Source organism: Armigeres subalbatus, chromosome 2, assembly GCF_024139115.2.
Source record: "Armigeres subalbatus isolate Guangzhou_Male chromosome 2, GZ_Asu_2, whole genome shotgun sequence".
NCBI classification, from domain to species: domain Eukaryota; kingdom Metazoa; phylum Arthropoda; class Insecta; order Diptera; family Culicidae; genus Armigeres; species Armigeres subalbatus.
In genome coordinates this window covers 298,094,705-298,118,764 of record NC_085140.1, presented here as the reverse complement: position 1 = coordinate 298,118,764, position 24,060 = coordinate 298,094,705, and the positions used below count along the sequence as shown (strand labels likewise).

The 24,060-nt window shown below is 41.3% G+C and overlaps 1 protein-coding gene across 1 annotated transcript; it reads left to right on the top strand.

Annotated features, from left to right (window-relative positions):
- Positions 1–16,556: 16,556 nt before the first annotated feature.
- Positions 16,557–23,559, top strand: LOC134212462 (DNA-directed RNA polymerase II subunit RPB1). Its single transcript, XM_062690356.1, has 5 exons — positions 16,557–16,775; positions 16,858–17,149; positions 17,393–19,542; positions 19,607–22,953; positions 23,022–23,559. The coding sequence occupies exons 2-4, from the start codon at positions 16,981–16,983 to the stop codon at positions 22,949–22,951; spliced, it is 5,664 nt and encodes a 1,887-aa protein (XP_062546340.1). The 5' UTR covers positions 16,557–16,775; positions 16,858–16,980; the 3' UTR covers positions 22,952–22,953; positions 23,022–23,559.
- Positions 23,560–24,060: the final 501 nt, after the last annotated feature.

Below are 24,060 nucleotides of genomic sequence, written 5' to 3'. Positions count from 1 at the left end.
CACTTGATGTGGAAGCGCAGCGAAAATTTGTTTTGTGGAAATTAAACTAAAAGGTAAGTTTTATTCATATTCCTTTTGATAATTCATATTCAGTAAATTGTGAATCCTTTCAAATTGTGTTATTGAACAGGAAATAAATTGGCCTTCATCGTGATTTTGATTCCGCTGCAGTATTTGGTGAAGACTTTCGAATGGAGAATGCGAAGCTTATGTCATCGGGGATATGCTGGTTGTTCAAGTGATATCTCTTGCATCATCAAATCTCCGGCTGCTATCGAAGCGGAATAAGCTTCTCCCGAGCGGGATCTGCGTCAGCATGTGCCCTCTTCTAAAATGAACTGCACTCGTAAGCGACGGTTCGAGGCCTTTTCGGGGACTCGGGTGGTGTTAAGGATCGGGTAGTTTTGCAGAAGCATCTCGGAAGTCATCTCGAAAGGGTAAGCCTCAAATAAATTTGTTAAAATATTGCGCTTTTTGCACTTTATAAGAGTTCTGCGAGATTTTTTTTCTCACAGTCATCTTTTTCTCACACTCAATACACTCAAAAAAGTTTGATTTTCCGTGTATAATATTTGTGTGTGAGTGCTCAATCTGAAAACAAATAGACGTCAAATCATGGCGGGAATCGATTTAGTGTACACGCTTACATATTGTAACATATCCTATGTTTCAACCCAAAACATTTCCCTTTTGGTGATAGTTTCCCTCGAAAATCAAGAGCAAAAATACTGTACTTAAAATATATCTATTTTGCAAGAACTCTATTTGAATTATATAAATTTAAATTGTACCGTATCGCCTTAAACCGCCCATTGAAATATTTCAAGTTAATAGATAGAAAGATCAGGTACTGATAGGGCACATCGAAACCTATACGTCGATAAGCGACTACTGGCCCTGCTCGAGAATTCTCATGCCGACGAAACACACCAACTGAAGCCTGTGAGTGTTTGTTGAAATCAAAATCTCCACACCATCATGTGTAGAATGATATGGGTGAAATGATCATCTGAGTATCAAATGACGATCACGCGATATTCTACCCAACAGCTATATAAGGACCGGCTTCCAACTTGTCGGTCTCTTTTTTTTAGAAAATTCCTGGGAAGCGAGAAAACGGTGCGATAGTCAGAAGTGTAGTTCAGCAAGTTGAGGATCGAACGCTAATAAATCTGGAAGTAGTGATTCGTAACGGACAGTGAGTTTATCCTAAGTGATTTTATCACCCTTCCAATAGATCCTCAAATAGACAATTTGAAGCATAGTCTTTGCTTAAATCTAGCTCGCGTTGAAAGTGAAAACTTTTAGTGGCCACTGGGTGGCGAACTGGACCTCCTTACTGCCAACGTTGAGGCCAGTTAGTGTTTAGAGGTCGTCCTCCGGTGTTGCAAAAGTTAAGACGATACGAAGAACTGTCCGTGTAGTTAAGCCACCGGGAAGACAAGGTGTCGCGATTGTGAGCTAGATAATCCCTCTAACTGCAGGGATCAGTGCAGTGATGTGATTCCGCTCCCAGATGCGCTGAACAGGTCGTCCGTCAACATACGACCGCGGCCAAACGTTATATACGGCCTGCACCAAACGGAATTCGAGCCCGGATACGGGTGAAGCGCTCCAGCCAAGAAAGCTCCAGCATCATCTAGTAGCGAGGGAACCACGTGGCATCAGCAGCACAGGCAGATTATTGAAGGTAACTCGAGCAGAGACCCAATTAGGCTTTCCAAATTATAAGTGAAAGGAAAATGAATATAGATCTAATTGATGTGGCGATTATAATTAGCTTTTCCTATTGATTTCTTGCATCCACTGAAAGAAACAGTTACAGGTTGAGACATTTTAAGTGAACAGGTGAGTTTTCCCCAGCACGTTGTGCCGACGACCCTGAGAAACTGAAGAGGTGAGCTGGCTCGGGACGTAAGGACGTCCATGCCACAGACGCATGGGCGTCATTGGTAGTTACAATTGGCGATCCTCGGAAGATAATTGAATTGTATGGTCAACCACACAATTTTACTGTGCTTGGGGGAGACTCACGATTCCTCTTTCATAGCTCTTCGTGATCGAATTGATTTTGATTTCAGTATTTCCAAATTTCTAAGTGGTAGAACAGTCCGTTTGATCTAGTGCAAAGCGGCAAAAGATTAGCTACCTGATTAGCAAGCTGCACAAACAACTATTGTTTGCGGGTAGAACGATTCTCTTAAAAAAGGGTAAACCACGCGGTTCGAAACGATTGCTCATCTCATCATTTTTATTGATCGAATGCATCTGTTGTTGGAGTTGTTGGTCCCGATTTGAAACAGTTTTGAGTGTGCTTTGGTGCGTTTCTAGGTTCTAGCAGCATTATTAGCATTTTTTTATTGGGTTTCTTTTGGGCAGCAATTCTTCATAGGATGGCAAGTGTAGGTAGCAGTGCGATTGCGAATATAGAAGATTTGGAGGCACATTTCGGTGACCTTCGAGTCGATTTTCTAAACGAAGATGAACTGGATTATGAATTGCATATCAGGGGTATCATTTGCGAAGAAGGCGCGCAAATGGTGCGCAAGCGTGGGAATCTCAGAGAAGTTCTCAAGCGGGATCGAGAATCGGTTGTTAAAGTAGAAATCAAATACGAACTGGATCCAGAGATAGATTATGCGTGTTGTGTAGATAAATACAATGTGCTACTGGATAGCTTAGGTAGTGCGAAAACTTCACCACCGCGATGTCAATCGACAATGTTGCATTTAGGTACTAGGATTGGTAGATTGATGCAGTATGTGGATGAAACAAAAAGAAATATTCTGAGCACATTCCTCGATAAAATTATCGAATGGCTAAATCGTTTCTTTTATCAAAAAAGAGAACACCACAGGACAGATAGCGTAGGAAGTGATTTATTCATTGATGACTTACTAACAGTTCCTCAAAATCCGGTAACTAATCAAAGCGAAAACGTTTCGGGATTGGATCCAGTCGATAACGATTTAATTCAGTGTTTGCAAAGGTTAGGTTGCTTAGACCCAGCTTCAAGCTCGGGTGATCAGAAGAAAGATATTCGTGATGCCATGCTCACATTCGAGCATGAGTTGTACTTATTACGGAAGTACAAACAGACGTCGCAAGCGCGAAATAATGTAAGATGTAATGTATCTACATCCGTTATGCAATCGGTTCACGTAACTTCGAATAGCACTAGAATATCAAATTTAAATACGACAGTGGTGAATTCTCTCTTCTCTCCTAAGGTGACACCATCAGTCAGTGTACCTTCACCGCCGTCACACAGCTCAGTTTATCACACTAATGTCACAATTCCTAATGCTTCTAATCCTTACCCCGTTCCTCATCTCTACGGCGGTGTGCCCTACTCATCGTCAGCTTATGGTTACCCTACGCCGTATTCAGGTGCATTCTCAGGAATGAATGCTTCTTCCATGATTCCAACTGGATGGTATCCCAATGTCTACGGTAATAGCCTAGCGGGATATCAAAATCTTCCAGCTATTTCATACTTGCCTCAACAAATCCCATACTCAGTACCCATGCCGGTAGTTTCGATCACACCTCAAGTATCGATCACACCACCGATTTCGACTTTCAGCTCTGTCGCTCCAAACACATTGGTGTCACAGGTAGCGTCTATTCCCACTCAATCTCATCTGTCGCACGTACCTACGAATGCGTCGTACAGCCATAAATCATTGCCTGTCTCGAAGTGGAAGCTGGAAAAATATGCAGGTACCGATCAAGGCAGTAGCTTGAATGAGTTCCTGGTATTGGTGCAACAATTGTCGCTCGCTGAGAGAATCTCAGAGCAAGAATTGTTTGACTCCGCATTCCATTTATTTACGGGGCCTGCTTTGAACTGGTTCATGTCAATGAGTTCCAAAGGTTTATTAAGAGATTGGGACCATATGGTTGAGGAATTGAGAAAGTCTTTCGTGCATCCAGAATTAGATTCTCTGGTTCGCTCAAAAGTTTATCAACGACGTCAGCAACGAAACGAGTCGTTTCAAGACTACTATTACGATATGGAGAAACTCTTTAGGTCAATGACGATACAAATGAATGAAACCGAAAATTGGATGTAGTGAAGCGTAATATGCGTGGCGACTACAAGAAATACCTTCTGTGGAAGCCAACAACGACGTTACAACAATTAGTCGATGCTGGTCGTCTGATTGATGCATCTAATTTTTCCTCTACAATAAAATGTTCGGCTCGGAAAAATCCGCCAACATCGTAAACGAAATTCATTCGAACAGACATGAAGTAAAACCTCAGAACCCACGACCAAATGAAAAAAAATGGTCTAACAATAATCAAAAATCAAAAACCTTTGAAAAAGTTCCGAACAAACCAATAAAGGAACAAACTAAACCATTGCAAAATCAGAAGAAACCAATTTCTACTGATTCGCCTTCCAGACCTCAAGTAGGAAAGGAGAACCCACAGGAAGGAAATCATAATAATATTCGTTCTTTGGATAGTTTGGTAGCAGCACACAAACCTCCCCAAATGGATCAATGCATTTTTTGCCGATTCACGAATCACACGGTTGATCAATGCCGATCGAGTAAAGGCTTGTTCTGCAGGATGTGTGGTTTCAAAGGGTTTGATACCCAGAACTGTCCTTATTGCTTAAAAAACGGATTTCAGACGACCAAAAGTCGCCGGTCGTCGACGTCATCCGCGTAAATAGTTTTGAAAGTGCAGTTACTCCATTTGAATTTTGGGAACCTACTTTAGAGGAAATGTACTCTAAAGCGGATCCAGATGTACAAGTAATTTTAAATTCCGTACCAAAGGATAATAGACCATACGCTAAAGTTAAATTGTATGGGAATATAGTAAATGGTTTACTTGACTCAGGCAGTAATTTAACTTTAATCAGTGACAGAATTTACCATAAATTGAACAAACCCAAATTACATCCTTTGAGAGATCCATTAGACATAAGAGCAGCTAGTGGAACGAAGTTGAAAGTACTTGGTAAATTGTACATTCCAATCACATTCGATTATCAGCTAAGAATAATTTCAACCCTGGTGATCGAGAATCTGATCCTAGATTGCATCTTAGGCATGGATTTTTGGAGGAAATTCCAAATTTCTCCATCGATAAAGCGATGCGCTTTAGTAGAAGAAAATACGAACCCAAACCCTGAAGAACCCAAACCTTCGTTATCCAAAACTGAATTGGAGCAATTGGAAAGCGTCAAGAAACTTTTTAAGATTGCTATTCCGGGTGAAATTTCATCCACTCCCCTTATTACTCATCGCATAGATATCCAAGAAGAATGGAAGGGCAAACCAGCCATTCGTCAATATCCTTACACCATCTCTCCTAAAGTCCAAGAAAAGGTAACGGAAGAGCTGGAAAGGATGCTTCGAGTGGGAATAATTGAAAGATGTCATTCTGATTGGTCGCTTAACGTCGTTCCGGTGATAAAACCCACCGGCAAAGTCCGGTTATGCCTCGATGCGCGGAAAATTAATGAGCGCACCGTTAGGGACGCATATCCTTTACCGCACCCCGGTAGAATTTTAGGTCAATTACCGAAAGCCAAATACTTAAGCACAATAGACCTCTCAGAAGCTTTCTTACAAATTCCGCTCGAAGCATCCTCACGCCGGTACACAGCATTTAGTGTACAAAGCAAAGGCATGTTCCAGTTCACCCGTCTACCCTTTGGCTTGGTCAACAGTCCAGCGACATTGTCCCGTCTGATGGACCAAGTCTTGGGACACGGTGAACTGGAACCTCGTGTTTTTGTATATTTGGATGACATAGTTATCGTTAGTGAAACATTCGAAGAACATGTCAAACTACTTCAGGAGGTAGCACGTCGATTACGAGCTGCTAACTTGGCAATCAATTTAGATAAGTCCAAATTTGGAGTCGAAGAACTTCCATTTTTGGGTTATCTACTATCAATCCAAGGCTTAAAACCGAATCCTGAAAAGGTCAGAGCCGTGGTAGATTATGAGCGCCCGACAACGGTAACAAAGTTACGCAGATTTCTGGGCATGTGTAACTATTACCGGAGGTTTATACAGGACTTCAGTGGCGCAACCGCCCCACTGACAGACCTGCTAAAAACCAAGAGTAAAGTTTTAGGTTGGAATGAGAGAGCGGAAGAAGCTTTCAGTGATATAAAAGAAAAGCTTATCACTGCTCCCATTCTCATGTGTCCTGATTTTACCAAGGAATTTTGCATCCAAACCGACGCCAGCGATGTAGCTGTCGCCGGTGTACTTACGCAGGAGCAAGATGACTCGGAAAGGGTCATCGCCTATTTTTCACACAAACTAACGACCCCACAACGCAATTACCATGCGTGTGAAAAAGAAACATTAGCGGCACTGTTGGCTATTGAGGCATTCCGCGGGTATGTGGAAGGAGCCCACTTTACCTTAATAACCGACTCGTCCGCGTTATCTCACATAATGACCACAAAGTGGAAAACCGCATCACGTTGTAGCAGATGGTGTTTAACCCTACAACAGTACAACATGAACATAATACACAGAAAGGGACGGGATAACATAGTACCCGACGCCTTATCCAGGGCCGTTGCGATAGTGACAACCCGATCATCCTCGTCTTGGTACGAGAAAACCATACAGGAAGTCAAGGAAAACCCGGATGACTATGTAGACTTCCGAGTCGAAAATGGGAATCTTTATAAATTTGTTTCCACTCCAAATTTACCATACGATCATCGGTATGAATGGAAGTTAGTTCCACCGGTGACAGATAGAGAGGACATTATCCGCGAAAATCATGACGGGTCAATGCATCTTGGAGCAGACAAGACAATTGACCGAATAAAGCAGCGCTACTATTGGCCAAAATTAGCCGCTGAAGTGCGCGAATTCATTAAGGACTGCACAACATGCAAAGAAGTCAAAGGATCTTCAGTACCTGTTGTCCCCTTAATGGGTGATCAACGGATTACTAAACACCCATGGCAAATAATTGCAATGGACTTTATTGGTCCCTTGCCTCGCAGCAAGAAAGGACATCAGCATATACTGGTGGTGCTTGATCTATATAGCAAATGGATTATGCTAACCCCGTGCGTAAGATCGACAGTGCATCCTTATGTGCCATTGTTCGTGATCAATGGTTCTTTAGGAACTCAACCCCTGACGTTATCATAACTGATAACGCCTCATGTTTCCTTTCAAAGGAATTTAAATCCCTTTTGGAGCGTTTCAACATACGGCACTGGTTAAATGCTAAGTATCATTGTCAAGCAAACCCTGTAGAACGGGTAAATCGAACCGTGAACGCTGCCATAAGGACTTATGTAAGAGAAGACCAAAGATTATGGGACTCCAAATTGTCAGAAATTGAGACAATATTGAATTCTTCGGTCCACTCCGTCACGAAAATGACCCCTTACTTCATCACGCATGGTCATGAATTGTTCGTTAAAGGGTCAGATCACAAGAATTTCCCTTCCGAACAGGATCAAACGGTTGAAGAGCGGTCAAATGCCCAAAAACAACTTTTCGATAAAATCTACGACGTTGTAGAGAAAAGTCTCAAACAAGCTCATGAAGTTGGAAAAGAACGTTTCAATCTTAGACATCGCCAGCATGCTAAGGGATTCGAAATAGGTCAACAAATTTATTATCGAAACATGAAGCAATCTAGTGCGGTACATAACTACAATGCAAAGTATGGTGCAATGTATCTGCCAGGACGAGTTAAGTCTAAGCTAGGCTCCTCGTCATATGAGATTGAGGACCCCAACGGAAAGTCGTTAGAATTTGGCATGCATCTCACATGAAACCAGCATAAGCTCCGTTGTATTTGTATCCAAGAGTACGTAAATAGTCTTCAACGCAAACAGGTCGATAAGATCCTTTCCAGAAAAATGTAAACAAACACTGAATCTTCGTTATAAACGGTACCCGACGTCTGAAACTTTGGTTCTTTGTAGCTCTTCTAGTACGACAACCAGTTAGCTGAAACGACAGAATGAAAGTTGTTGAATTTGCTCGAAACCCGTGACAATCTTGCTTCAAACAATAGGAATTTTCACGATTTTCCTCGTTGATGGAAATTTTACGATACTCTGATGCCTTACTGAGAATAGTATTTGACAGTCACCATAGAATCGAGTAGTATTTTCGAAATATGAAATCAGCTCACATCTCAAACATGTGTGTATGATCGAATTTAGCACAGATATAGATTTCTCTTTAAATGAATTCAGGTAGGTTTAGGCAGGGTAGAAAGTGTTCTTCGCATTTCGCTGGAGACCGGAGGCTAACAGCCGCTGATGGTCAGTAAAAGGTATAACCTTCTAAATAGATACTGAGTCCTCGGACAATGAAAGTATATGACCCCGAATACCAAGACACTTATCTATTCAGGCTTAAACTAAGAACACAGTATACTTAATTAGATAAATGATTAGGTTTGGCCGGTAGACAGTTGCGTCCACGGTATTCAATACATAGAGGATAGGATGATAGGTTAAGGTTTTGTAAATAGCTCGAAGTAATTGTACAGTTAGTAGTAAATGAGGTTAAAGTGTGAGTGGAAATTGAGTGAGTGAATTTGAATGAATGAATAATGAGGGATCCCGCTTGAAAGTTAGATGAATGAAATTATGAATGCGTTATGCCAAAAAAAAAAAAGAAACAAAAGAAACCCACCAAAGCATGGTTGTTCCTCACGAGTTGAGGGAGTAGAAAAATTTCATTAGGAGAAAGATGTTTTCTCCAAATTAAAAACGATAGAAATGAGTAATTGAATCGTTAACTACGATGGTTTAAAAAAAGGAAAGAGTTTCCTAAACGCTCGTTAACAATAGTTCCGTAAATATATGATCCGAACCTACTGCCCAAACGGAATATCGTTTTGCTGAGATTAACAATCAATTCTCATAAGAGACAAAATACCCATATTTTAATATGTGTATTTTTCTTGGAGAGGGGAACATTGTAACTAGAGTCCTATAAGAAGAGTATCGTCATGTGCCACGTTTGACAGGTCTCCTGCTCATTTGGAACGCGCATTTGTATGGAACTGACAGCCGATTCTGTTCCAATTCTGACACTTGACGACACTGTTATTATAGTCACTGTAATTGTAACATATCCTATGTTTCAACCCAAAACATTTCCCTTTTGGTGATAGTTTCCCTCGAAAATCAAGAGCAAAAATACTGTACTTAAAATATATCTATTTTGCAAGAACTCTATTTGAATTATATAAATTTAAATTGTACCGTATCGCCTTAAACCGCCCATTGAAATATTTCAAGTTAATAGATAGAAAGATCAGGTACTGATAGGGCACATCGAAACCTATACGTCGATAAGCGACTACTGGCCCTGCTCGAGAATTCTCATGCCGACGAAACACACCAACTGAAGCCTGTGAGTGTTTGTTGAAATCAAAATCTCCACACCATCATGTGTAGAATGATATGGGTGAAATGATCATCTGAGTATCAAATGACGATCACGCGATATTCTACCCAACAGCTATATAAGGACCGGCTTCCAACTTGTCGGTCTCTTTTTTTTTAGAAAATTCCTGGGAAGCGAGAAAACGGTGCGATAGTCAGAAGTGTAGTTCAGCAAGTTGAGGATCGAACGCTAATAAATCTGGAAGTAGTGATTCGTAACGGACAGTGAGTTTATCCTAAGTGATTTTATCACCCTTCCAATAGATCCTCAAATAGACAATTTGAAGCATAGTCTTTGCTTAAATCTAGCTCGCGTTGAAAGTGAAAACTTTTAGTGGCCACTGGGTGGCGAACTGGACCTCCTTACTGCCAACGTTGAGGCCAGTTAGTGTTTAGAGGTCGTCCTCCGGTGTTGCAAAAGTTAAGACGATACGAAGAACTGTCCGTGTAGTTAAGCCACCGGGAAGACAAGGTGTCGCGATTGTGAGCTAGATAATCCCTCTAAATTAAAAACTGCAGTGATCAGTGCAGTGATGTGATTCCGCTCCCAGATGCGCTGAACAGGTCGTCCGTCAACATACGACCGCGGCCAAACGTTATATACGGCCTGCACCAAACGGAATTCGAGCCCGGATACGGGTGAAGCGCTCCAGCCAAGAAAGCTCCAGCATCATCTAGTAGCGAGGGAACCACGTGGCATCAGCAGCACAGGCAGATTATTGAAGGTAACTCGAGCAGAGACCCAATTAGGCTTTCCAAATTATAAGTGAAAGGAAAATGAATATAGATCTAATTGATGTGGCGATTATAATTAGCTTTTCCTATTGATTTCTTGCATCCACTGAAAGAAACAGTTACAGGTTGAGACATTTTAAGTGAACAGGTGAGTTTTCCCCAGCACGTTGTGCCGACCCTGAGAAACTGAAGAGGTGAGCTGGCTCGGGACGTAAGGACGTCCATGCCACAGACGCATGGGCGTCATTGGTAGTTACAATATGACTAACGAGTAATGGGTTATAATTGGGTAAATTTCAGTAACAAAAATCGATCAACCCGAAATGAGAGTGGGTGTGAGAAAATGAAGCGGGCAAATCACAATCTACACATAACTCTTCAAATTGGTGAAATCGGCAATATGTTCTGTTTTGATTTCGGATTCAATTTCAGCTGCGATTAGATCCTGCTTACTGGACTCGCCCGATTCGATATGTTACTTTCTCACAAGGGCGAGGCACCTCAGAGGAAGACAAGGAACATGGAAGGCGTTCGCAGGATTTGCAGTAATACGCATATGTATACTATTGAATATAATGTTTGTGTATCGGTCACCCGCTGTAGTGCTTTATAGAAAAAAAAGTGTCAAATAGTAAACATTATAATAAATTAAATTTTCTTCATTGATTTCGATAGTTTTAGCTTACTACTAAATATCATTTATATCAAACTTCCTCTTCCAATTACTAAGCATGAAAATTAAATTTAAAATGCATATTTTTTACCCATTCCGCAATTTTTGGAAATCGCATAATGGGTAAAAAATACTCCTGGGTTTGACGTTTATGCGGTTTACTCATTAATGAGTAAACGCTGTTTACTCTTTTAATGAGTTGAACTATTTTACTTCATAATGGGTACTTTTTTACCCATTAAAGAGTACTTTGGTGGAACAGTGTATATAGAGTGTCCATCCCAAGTAACCACTAAGGGTGAAATCAGTAGTGATTCAGTTTCATTCTAAATTTTCGACCACTATTCTAGTTTGCATCTGGAGCAAAATAGAACAAACTCGCTGGTTTCCCCAGCAGTGTTCTATTAGTGTTTTTCAAATTTTCAATTATTTGAAATCATTAAGTTACTGCATAGAAAGGCGCCGGAATTGCAAAGTGGATTGATCCGTAGATAAAATGACGCATCCATACACCAAAACAATTGAAAAATATTTGAATCTCGTGATTCAATCGTGGTTCAAATCTGCAGAAAATAGAACGGAGCGTTATACCAGTTTTATTTTTTTGACAGTTGACTGGTATAAAAACTGAATCTAGAACAGCTGCTGGAAAATTCAATGCTTCAGATTCATATTCAAACTGACAGCCCCGAACGATTTGAATCACTGCTGATTTTACTCTAAGCCGTTAAAAATGACATTAATTCGGTTCTATAGTCGAATTAAAGACATGGTCAACAGTGCTGATAAGATCTATATTGAACTTGAGTGCTGCTCTAAAGCCGCTTTTGGCGAAATATTCGGCTGATATAGTGCATGCCCCTACTGTTTTCCATGTCTATGCGTAAATGTCAAACTATTTAGACGAGTTGGAAAACGAAAAAAAAATGAAAGGAAAAATATTTATTTACAATCTGAAGCGTTCTATCTTTTTTCTTCACGTTGGGACTCGATTATTTTTTTGTTAATTGTATTAAACTCCGGTCTTGAACTGTGTTTAGTACGATGGATCTGGATTTAGCTGATGGCTGAGTTTGCCATCTGATCCATCTCCGTATACTGAGTGGATACATTGCTGGGAGGGGTTAATAAACGGAAGATTTCTATCTGCTTTCATGTCAATGGCGAGGAAAGTGCTCAAATATATTCCGTAAACAAATTATTTATTACTTATCATTGTAAGCCAAACGGAACTTTTCAAATTAAGTTTATTTAAAAGGTGCCTTTCAGCGAGCCTTTCAGGTGGGAATTAATATCAATATTAATAATAATTAATATAAATAGAAGAAATTCACACTTCGCGGAACATATGGATCATACATTCTCTATACGAATGTCATCAATAATATTATTCCTGCAGGTTTTCTAAAATATATCTGCCCTAATGCGAGTGAAAGAGATAGCTTTTAAAATTATGGGCGTTATTGTTTATGATTTCTTTCAAACGTCATACATGATAGCTCTAAATTGGAATTTAAGGTTTTCTTATTCGGCTTGTATCCACAGAGCTGATTAGCTTTATATCCAAGCGTTATATACCGATATACGGTTTCTTTTGCTGCTTGTGGTCCATACTGCCAATAAGCACTAGAAAAACCTATCTAGAACTTATAAGCACTGAAAAGCTGTTATATGGTACAAATGCGGCTTATTACAGTGCTTAACGGTTACCTGGGATGGACACTGCAGCCCTACACGCTTAGATATGATTACCTAAAATTAGGTTTTTTTTTTAACTAATAGGTAATGGATGTTTACTTGAATAATCGGTAAAAATTAACGACAATTTCCGTTATTTTTTACCAAATTTAGAGTATTGTGCCTTATCAAGTAATGACGTTACTTTTTACCTAAAAATAGTTCTTTATGGACTTTGTTAAAAACGAATCTATTGCTGCTGTTATTCTTATGTTGCTGCTCCACACAGTTAGAAAAAGTTACCGACTTCGGTAATTCGATTACCGAATTCTCAACAGCTGAACGGTCGGTAATGACTTCGGTGAAAATAAAAATTACCGAACGATTTGTAAACTGTGATGGAGATAGAGGCTGTCAAATTTACTGACGATTCGGTAACGTTTACCGAAAAACTGACGCAGATCTGTAAATGGCAAAAAGTGATAATTTTTCAAATTTACTGAAAGATCGGCAAATTTTACCGAACGAAATATTGGGTTTGTAAAAAGCATTTTTTTGAAACAAAAGGAATCATTTTATTGATCGTGTTTTTTTATAAATACGGATGTAAATTTAATCCAATTTAATTATTGTATTACATGGATAAAATTGGTTCCAATTTGTGGTAGCAAGTTGATGTTCTAAGGAAGATTTCGTTCCATCCACGTAGACTTCAGAACTTGGAAACATTGACACAACATCGTTGTTGCAGCATTATTGCAGACGCACGCTTCCAGACGGCACTTCCAATCGCTTGTCGTTTTTTTCCATGCTGTAGAGTGCAAAATCATGCCTTCAGAATAGCAACATCAAATACAACGAAATGTATATACTTTACCTGTAGAAGATTCACCAAGCTTGATTTTTTTCCTTTCTCGTATTTTTGTTTAACTCCTGCTCCTAGCTGCTCCTAATTTCTTCTAGATGGTTTCCCGCACGATCGACCATGACCACTGCCGAGATAATTGCACATGGTGATTCTGACAGTTCATGCTTTGATGCGATGTTCAACAGCACCAATCACCGAAACTTCAGTTAAATATCTTACCGACTTCGGTGCTCACAGTAATTCACAGAATTATCGGTGAAAATATTTACCGAACTCGTTAAATCTGAACGAATTCACACCCGCATAATCATGGACCATAATCGTACCATTCCCCAGAGCGTCTATGACAATAAATAACATTAATAATACCATTCCGATTGTTGTTCATACTTAAGATACACTGACCTCAACATAAATGATCTCCACAATATGGTATGCTGTAATTGGCAAAATGATTATATGGGTAATAGGCGGTTAAGTATAATTACAATATAAAAAAGGCCATTTTCCAGTACATTTTATTCACTATACAGTATGTGATATGGTTCATTTATAATCCTTTTTCTAGTCTAAAACAATATGGAATACAATATATGAACTGTAGAATGATAAAAGACAAACCAATCGACACACCGTATCCTTTATCTTCCACTAGCAAAAGATAAATTGGTCATTTTCCACCTAGCAAATAAAAACACAATAATTGTTAGTATGTTACACTTAGATTGTGACAATATATTTATTGTACAGAAAATAGAAGAATGCATATTTTTATCACAAACGTAGTTACATTTATGATATTTTAACAGCACTTAGTTTTAAGGTTTTAGTTTCATGAAACAGTTTCGTCTGTCTTGGTCGTATGGGGATCCGAGAAACTCCTTTATTGCCCTGTAAGAAACAAGCAAAATGATAAATTAGTCATATTTTGCGAATGTTAAAGTCATTTAAAACTGCTTACCAATGTTTATGTACTAGAATAATAAAATTGGCTTAAATCCAGAAGGCCTTGTCAATCTTCTCCATTTTTACACAGGAGCTGTTGGGAACTGTAAACAATGTTAATAATTAACGCGTGTTTGAATGAATAACGCATAATTTTATTGCTTACCTAGCCCAAAAAACGAAGAAAAAAACTCGGAAAACCGGGAAAACCGAAGAAAAAAATCAGTCTGGTTCAACAAATTCCACAACAACTGCACGATAAATAAATTTTGCTCTATATTTGAAGTTGAACATACACTTGCTGCAGAACTTATACATTTATTGTGTTTTTACCATTAGATGATATAATTCATCATGACGAAACCAGCTAAAGATGATACGAAATTATTCCAAAACCGCAATCCGTATATTATAGCTATATTAATTACAAGTCGTATATGGTGTTTTATAGTTTGCTTCCTAAATAATGTAAAATAAGAAATTATGAAGATACAATGTACCATGACATAATAGCATACGTTATGGTAGATATAACATGCTGTATAATATTGGTTTCAGCTCAACATATGGTTACATTGTTAAGAGGTGATTATACGAATAGTAACAGTATTCTTTAATTCAAATGAATAGTAATAATAATACTGCAGATGGTTTTAAATTATGCGGGCAGTTATTCGGTAGTTTTGATTACAGATATAAATAACTAAAGTCCAAATTACCGGAAAAAATGTAAATTTCTAAATTACCGTCTGAATCGGTGAAAAAAATCACCGAACTCAGAACATATCTATCTAAGTGTGCAGATTACAACTACTGATATATTTTGGCGGCTTCTCCCAGTTCCCGAGCTTCCAGATTTTTGTTAAATCAAAAGTAAAGGTAAGTGGACGATACTATAAAGAGACGATTTTTGACCGCACCGTTTTCATTTCCAGAAATTTTGATAACTGCTGAATGATTGCCGCATAGGGAACCGCCTTTATCCTGCAGGATTTTCCTACGGTGGGCATCTGAACTTCTTGCTCCGTCTCTTCTTGATCCTGAAGTCTATCACTTCCGACTGCCGAGCATCCATCCAATCTGACTGACCAAATTTGTATAAAAAATGAGGGTGAGTAGCTGATTTTCGGAAGTCGGTTCTGGAACCCAATATTCAGGAGCATTTTCCATTGCAGGAAACCGGAAAACCATTGAAATTCGCACACGGAGTCACCGAATTTTTCGGCTCAAAGGCAGGCCTGTTCGAAGCGTCATTATTTCCCTTTAAATGCATCGAAACTTATGAAAGATTACAGCGTAGATTTGTTTTGTGCAGCCTTTTCAGAATAAGGCTTTAGCCAGGAATATACCGCACTTTTTACAAGGGATAAATATTAATAATAAAATGTATGGTTGGGCTTCCATTTGACATCCCACATTTCCAATTTCATCCTACCAAAATACATTTGACGTATTAATTCAAATTCGCCTGAACAGGATGAAACTGGGAACGTGAGAGATAGCAGAATGTTTTTCCTTTCCTTCTGAATACATTTAAATCCGGGAAATGAATTCTATTTCCATTTTTTTTTTTCAAAATCAAAATAATGAATAAAACCTAATTTTCGGTAAAATTGACCGATCACAAGAGGTAATTTTATCGTTTTCGCAGGACCAAAATAAGAAATAAAAACTTTTTTTTCGGTGAAAAATAACGATCTTAATCGGTAATTTATAACGATCATTCTTGTTCACCACCATTACCTACATTTAGGTAATCGATGATTACCTACATTTTAGGTATGTGCACTTTAGTTCGATTATCAGTATTTTTTACCGACTTTTAGATTATCCAGTCTAAGCGTGTAGAAAATGAGCAATCGCAACGTCAAAAAGTAGCTCAGTCCAGCTGTCAAACTTCGGACGCGATCGCTTTTCTCGCGTTTCAGTGCTCACCGCGCACGATGATCGGCAGTGAGGCCATAAAAGTTGTTCTAGAAATGATGAAAATAATTTAAAAAAATCCAAAATTTAAAACAACGATTTTCCTATATTGAGCAAAAAGCTATCGCATTTAAATGTGAATGGAAATTATTTGTTTATTTAATTGAACAGATTTAGTTGAAATGGTCAACACTAATGTATTCAAAATTGTTTTGTTGTTTGAAAGATTGCGGTATCAGAAATTAGCGTTTGCCTTTTTGGAATGGCAACACTGCATTATCGTCTTCTGTCGCGGTTTTCTTTCCTTTCAAGTCTGTCCGTCGGCAGTTCGCTCGCGGCTCGCCAGATTTCACCATCGTTGTTCGTTCATTGGCGGCCATCAACCGAAGCCTGCCTCTACTTTTAGCAAATGGACGCGTGTGCTTCGCCACGGAAAATTTTGGGTTGATTTTCTATCGCATCAAAAGTGATTACAGTGCGCGTAATTTGAGCTAAAATAGCGAAAAATTTGTTCCCAAGTCGTTAGAGAACAGATCGTAAGTGTTTTTGGTTGGATTACAGTATTTTAAGGGCAAGAAAAGTGGAATTGAAAATTGTGATTTTTTTTTGTGTTCGCAGCTGACTAACCACTTCTCCGTGTCGAGTCGAGAGGGGTGGAAAAATTTGTCTGAACGGAAGCAATAAGAAGAAGACAAACAGGAAAAACAATAATAGGCAAAAGAAGCGGCATCCGCTGCAAAAATGAACGGCGATTCGAAAGCACCGCTTCGGACGGTGAAGAAGGTCCAGTTCGGGATCCTTTCGCCGGATGAAATCCGTCGTATGTCGGTAACGGAGGGAGGAATTCAGTATGCCGAAACGATGGAAGGAGGCCGTCCGAAGTTGTGCGGTTTGATGGATCCTCGGCAGGGTGAGTTTTGTACAGGGGGATTTTTTTTTTGTAATGCGCAGTTATTCACAGTGTGATTCAATATTAAAATAATTGTGTTCCTTCCAGATAATAGATAATACATCTATTATCGTTTCCAATCAAAACTACAATTACAATTTACGAGGCAAAATAACATGTTAATTATAACTGAAGAAATGTTGATATGCGTGATGCATTGATGTTACGGATTAATTACTAGTGTATTTTACTTTTGCATTTCAGGTGTCATCGAACGTACTTCTCGTTGTCAGACATGCGCTGGCAATATGACCGAATGTCCAGGACATTTCGGTCACATCGATTTGGCCAAACCGGTATTTCACATCGGTTTCGTAACGAAAACCATCAAGATTTTACGCTGCGTTTGTTTCTATTGCTCAAAGATGTTGGTCGCTCCCAGTAACCCAAAGATAAAGGAAATTGTGATGAAATCTAAGGGACAGCCCCGCAAGCGTTTAGCCTACGTGTACGATCTGTGCAAGGGTAAGAAGATTTGCGAGGGCGGTGAAGACATGGACATTACCAAGGACGGAGCGCAACCGGATCCAAACAAGAAGCAAGGTCACGGTGGTTGCGGTCACTATCAGCCTTCGCTCAGAAGAACCGGATTGGATGTGATTGCCGAATGGAAGCATGTTAACGAAGACTCGCAGGAAAAGAAGATCGCTGTAACGGCAGAACGAGTTTGGGAAATTCTTAAACACATTACCGACGAGGAATGCTACGTTCTGGGAATGGATCCAAAGTTTGCACGTCCGGATTGGATGATCATAACAGTGCTACCAGTTCCTCCGTTGGCAGTTAGACCGGCTGTCGTCATGTTTGGAGCTACAAAGAATCAGGACGATTTAACGCACAAGCTCTCGGATATCATTAAAGCTAACAACGAATTGAAAAAGAATGAAGCCACCGGTGCGGCCGCTCATGTGATTGCTGAGAATATCAAAATGTTGCAGTTTCATGTCGCCACGCTGGTTGACAATGATATGCCCGGTATGCCGAAAGCTATGCAAAAAAGCGGAAAGCCTCTGAAGAGTGTCAAATCTAGATTGAAGGGTAAGGAAGGTCGTATCCGTGGTAATCTGATGGGAAAACGTGTGGATTTTTCGGCTCGTACTGTCATTACTCCGGATCCTAATCTGCGTATTGACCAGGTCGGTGTGCCACGATCAGTCGCACAAAACATGACCTTCCCAGAGTTGGTCACTCCCTTTAACATCGATAGAATGCAAGAATTGGTCCGTAGAGGCAATTCCCAATACCCCGGAGCGAAATACATCGTTCGTGACAACGGCGAAAGAATCGACCTTCGGTTCCATCCCAAATCCAGTGACCTCCATCTCCAGTGCGGTTACAAAGTGGAGCGGCATTTGCGTGACGACGATCTGGTCATTTTCAACCGTCAGCCCACACTACACAAAATGAGTATGATGGGTCATCGAGTCAAAGTACTACCCTGGTCAACATTCCGGATGAACCTCAGTTGTACCTCTCCTTATAACGCAGATTTTGACGGAGATGAAATGAATCTTCACGTGCCGCAGTCTATGGAAACGCGTGCTGAAATCGAGAACATTCACATCACCCCTCGACAAATTATTACTCCACAGGCAAACAAACCCGTCATGGGTATTGTGCAGGACACGCTAACGGCCGTTCGAAAAATGACCAAACGCGACGTCTTCCTGGAGAAGGAACAGATGATGAATCTGCTTATGTTCTTGCCCACTTGGGATGGCAAAATGCCGCAACCTTGCATCCTGAAACCCAAACCTCTCTGGACGGGCAAGCAAATTTTTACCCTCATCATCCCCGGAAACGTAAACATGATCCGTACACATTCGACCCATCCGGATGAAGAAGATGACGGCCCGTACAAGTGGATTTCCCCCGGAGACACCAAGGTCATGGTAGAACACGGCGAACTGATCATGGGCATTCTTTGCAAAAAGACACTCGGTACTTCGGCCGGTTCACTGCTTCACATCGTTTTCCTCGAACTGGGACACGAAATCGCCGGACGATTCTACGGTAACATTCAGACTGTGGTCAACAACTGGCTGCTGCTGGAGGGCCACAGCATCGGTATCGGTGACACCATTGCCGATCCTCAGACGTACGCAGAAATTCAGAGGGCAATTCGCAAAGCCAAAGAGGATGTCATTGGCGTGATCCAGAAGGCACACAACATGGAACTGGAACCGACCCCGGGTAACACGCTTAGGCAGACTTTCGAGAATCAGGTGAATCGTATTCTGAACGATGCTCGTGACAAAACTGGTGGCTCTGCTAAGAAATCTTTGACTGAATACAACAATCTAAAGGCTATGGTGGTTTCCGGTTCTAAGGGTTCCAACATTAATATCTCTCAGGTAAGACGATTGGACAACGTCGTAATATTTGAGGCATCTAATCTTACTTATCCATTACCCTTAGGTTATTGCTTGCGTGGGTCAACAAAACGTCGAAGGTAAGCGAATTCCGTTCGGTTTCCGTAAACGCACCCTGCCGCACTTCATCAAGGACGATTACGGTCCCGAATCCAGAGGCTTCGTGGAAAATTCCTACCTTGCCGGACTGACACCGACCGAGTTCTACTTCCACGCTATGGGAGGTCGCGAAGGTTTGATTGATACTGCTGTAAAGACTGCTGAAACCGGTTATATCCAGCGTCGTCTGATCAAAGCTATGGAGTCGGTAATGGTGAACTACGACGGAACCGTGCGAAACTCGGTCGGCCAGCTGATTCAGTTGCGTTACGGTGAAGACGGACTGTGCGGAGAAACTGTGGAGTTCCAGAATCTGCCCACGATTAAGCTGTCGAATAAGGTGTTCGAGAAGCGCTATCGATTCGATCCTACTAACGAGAGGAATTTGCGAAGGGTTTTCAACGAAGATGTTATCAAGGAGCTAACGGAATCGCCGGATGTTATCCAGGAAATTGAAGCCGAGTACGAACAGTTGCTGCGGGATCGGGAGGCGCTGAGACAGATCTTTCCGAATGGAGATTCAAAGGTCGTATTGCCATGTAATTTGCAACGCATGATTTGGAACGTGCAGAAGATTTTCCACATCAATAAACGAGGCACAACCGATCTATCACCGCTCAAGGTCATTCATGGAGTTAGAGAACTTTTGACCAAGTGTGTCATCGTGGCCGGAACCGATCGTTTGTCAAAACAGGCCAACGAAAACGCCACACTGCTATTCCAGTGTCTGGTTAGATCAACGCTCTGCACAAAATACGTCGCCGAGGAGTTCCGTTTGAACAACGAAGCATTCGAGTGGTTGATTGGAGAAATCGAAACCAGATTCCAACAGGCGCAGTGTAACCCCGGTGAGATGGTGGGTGCCTTGGCCGCCCAGTCACTTGGCGAACCCGCTACTCAGATGACACTGAATACTTTCCATTTTGCTGGTGTGTCCTCGAAGAACGTAACACTGGGTGTACCCAGGCTGAAGGAAATCATCAATATTTCCAAACGACCAAAAGCTCCTTCTCTAACGGTGTTCCTTACTGGTGGTGCCGCTCGTGATGCCGAAAAGGCAAAGAACGTGCTCTGTCGGCTGGAACACACCACACTGAGGAAGGTCACGGCCAATACGGCTATCTACTATGATCCCGATCCGCAGCGAACCGTCATCGCAGAAGATCAGGAATTCGTCAATGTCTACTACGAAATGCCTGATTTTGACCCAACTCGTATTTCACCTTGGCTGCTGCGTATCGAACTGGATCGTAAGCGTATGACAGATAAGAAGTTGACTATGGAGCAGATTGCCGAAAAAATAAATGCAGGATTCGGTGACGACTTGAACTGCATCTTCAACGACGATAACGCCGATAAGTTGGTTCTTCGAATTCGTATCATGAACGGAGACGACAGCAAGTTCCAGGAGAACGAGGAAGAAAACATGGACAAGATGGAAGATGATATGTTCCTGAGGTGCATCGAGGCGAACATGTTGTCTGACATGACGCTGCAGGGAATTGAAGCCATCGGAAAAGTGTACATGCATTTGCCACAGACAGATGCCAAGCGAAGGATTGTCATCACCCCGGAGGGAGAATTCAAAGCTATCGGAGAGTGGCTGCTGGAAACTGACGGTACTGCAATGATGAAAGTATTGAGCGAACGAGATGTGGACCCGGTACGTACGGCCAGTAACGACATTTGCGAGATCTTCCAAGTACTTGGAATCGAAGCTGTGCGAAAGTCGGTCGAAAAGGAAATGAACAACGTCCTGCAGTTCTACGGTCTTTATGTAAACTATCGTCATCTTGCCTTGCTTTGTGACGTCATGACAGCAAAGGGTCACTTGATGGCCATCACACGTCACGGTATCAACAGACAGGACACTGGCGCTCTGATGAGATGTTCCTTCGAAGAAACGGTGGACGTGCTGAACGATGCTGCTGCTCACGCAGAAGTAGACCCTATGAGAGGTGTGTCGGAAAATATTATCATGGGACAGCTTCCAAGAATGGGAACCGGTTGTTTCGATTTGCTGCTGGATGCCGAAAAGTGTAAACTTGGTATGGAAATTCCGCACACCTCAATCATGGGCGGATCCGGAATGTTCTTCGGCTCGGGAGCAACTCCAAGTATGAGTCCTGCTATGACTCCTTGGCAGCAATCTCAAACCCCTGGCTATTGCGATTGGTCTCCATCTGGACCCCCCAGTGGAATGACACCTGGCGGACCAAGCTTCTCACCATCAGCGCAATCCGACGCAGCAGGACTGTCACCATTGTGGTCTCCAATGCCTGGATCGCCAAGTTCTCCCGGTCCATCGATGTCTCCTTACTTCCCATCATCTCCAAGTGCGTCGCCATCGTATTCACCAAGCAGCCCTAATTATGCTGCTGCATCTCCCGGAGGAGCCTCTCCGGCGTATTCACCAACTAGCCCCAGCTATTCACCAACCAGTCCGACTTATTCTCCCACAAGTCCACGATATTCGCCAACAAGCCCAAATTACAGTCCGACGTCGCCGCAGTATTCGCCTACATCTCCAAGCTATTCACCAACGTCGCCACACTACTCTCCGTCGCAAACGTATGGTGCTTCCAGTCCAGCATACTCTCCAACCTCTCCCTCATATTCCCCAACCAGCCCGTACTCACCCACGTCTCCCAGTTATTCACCGACTTCGCCGGCGTATTCCCCAACCAGCCCTTCCTATTCACCATCCAGTACTTCCTATTCTCCAACGTCACCGTCCTATTCTCCGACATCCCCGAGCTATTCGCCAACATCCCCCAACTACACCCCGGCGACCCCTTCTTACTCGCCAACAAGCCCCAACTATTCACCCAGCTCTCCGCACTATTCCCCAACCTCTCCATCCTATTCCCCATCGTCTCCGAAGTACTCTCCAACATCCCCAAGCTACTCACCCACCTCCCCATCCTACGGTGGAAGCCCACAGTACACTCCAGCTAGTCCGCAGTATTCTCCAACCAGCCCGAAATACTCTCCGACGTCGCCCAGCTACTCACCAAGTTCGCCACAGCATTCGCCGGGCGGTAGCAACAACTTCTTGAGCAGCTCCCCCACCTATTCACCGTCGGCAATCTACTCGCCGAACATGTCCTCGTACTCCCCGGGCAGCCAGAAATACTCGCCCACAAGTCCGGTGTACACGCCTACATCGCCGCATTATTCGCCATCCAGTCCGGCATATTCCCCAACCGGACAAGGCTATAGCCCGTCGAGTCCGGCCAGTCCGACCTATTCGCCGACCAGCCCATCCTACGAGGATAGTCCAGATGATTAGAGGTAATTGCATTTGAAAATAAACTCACAAAAATGCGTTAATATCTAATCCAAATCTTGTCTTGTTATAGGAAACGTTAAACCGAAGATGTTAGATGACTGGCCAGGGTTATTGATCATGTATATGAGCGTTGCGGTAAGGCTGATGTTTTGATTCGTTTAAATGATGGAGCTATCTACTCCTAAAAAATAGTTTTTTTTATCTTTACTACTATAAAATAAGAAACAAAAAAAGAATACTAAATCCGTTTAGTTTTGCTTTCAATCCAGGTTGTTCTGGTTTGTCAATCACAAATGGGACGGATAAGATTCAATTTTTGTAATTTATTTGGGATTAACGTCCAACAATTTAAAAAACAGTTTTGGAAGTAAGTTTTGAACGAACTCAAATCAATATTTATAACACGGAACATAATTTAGCAATGCATTTAGGATTAAACAATTGGATGACTATTATTATATTTGTGTATGTCTCATGAGCTATTCGCATTGTTTACTTTCCTTTGGTAAAATTTGAGAACCATAACTATATGGCAAGTAATTACAAGTAATGCAGATTTTACCTGTTAAAGACAGTTATTTGAGAATAATAAATGCATATGGAACATATTCAATTGAAATATTGCATAAGAATCCGAAAGTCCTCGTAAATATTTATACTGCCGTTATACACATAATTGTCCCATGTTGCCTTTGATGATAAAACCCAAACTCGCACTAATTTCAGAATCGGTTAGATCTGAAAATTTTACCAACATTTGTAAGCGTTTTACCAACATAATGTAAGCGTTTTTCAATATTCATTATCAACGACAACTGCATTTTTTTCTCAGTGAGACAAACTGCCTCGAGTTTGGATTTTTTCATCCCGGTATCTAAATGGGACAACTAGGTATGCGTAAAACGACATTTTACTTTCCCTACCGTTATGAAACGTATAACGACTTTCTCAACATGTAGATATTAATATTTACCTATCCAAGCTTGAATAGGTTTGATTATAAGAAAACTTTTAAACTTCCAATCGATGGAAAATAACCATATTATAGAACACTTAGTGTTTAAGATGGCGGTGAATGTAGACAACGATGTTTCAATGCAAATATTAGT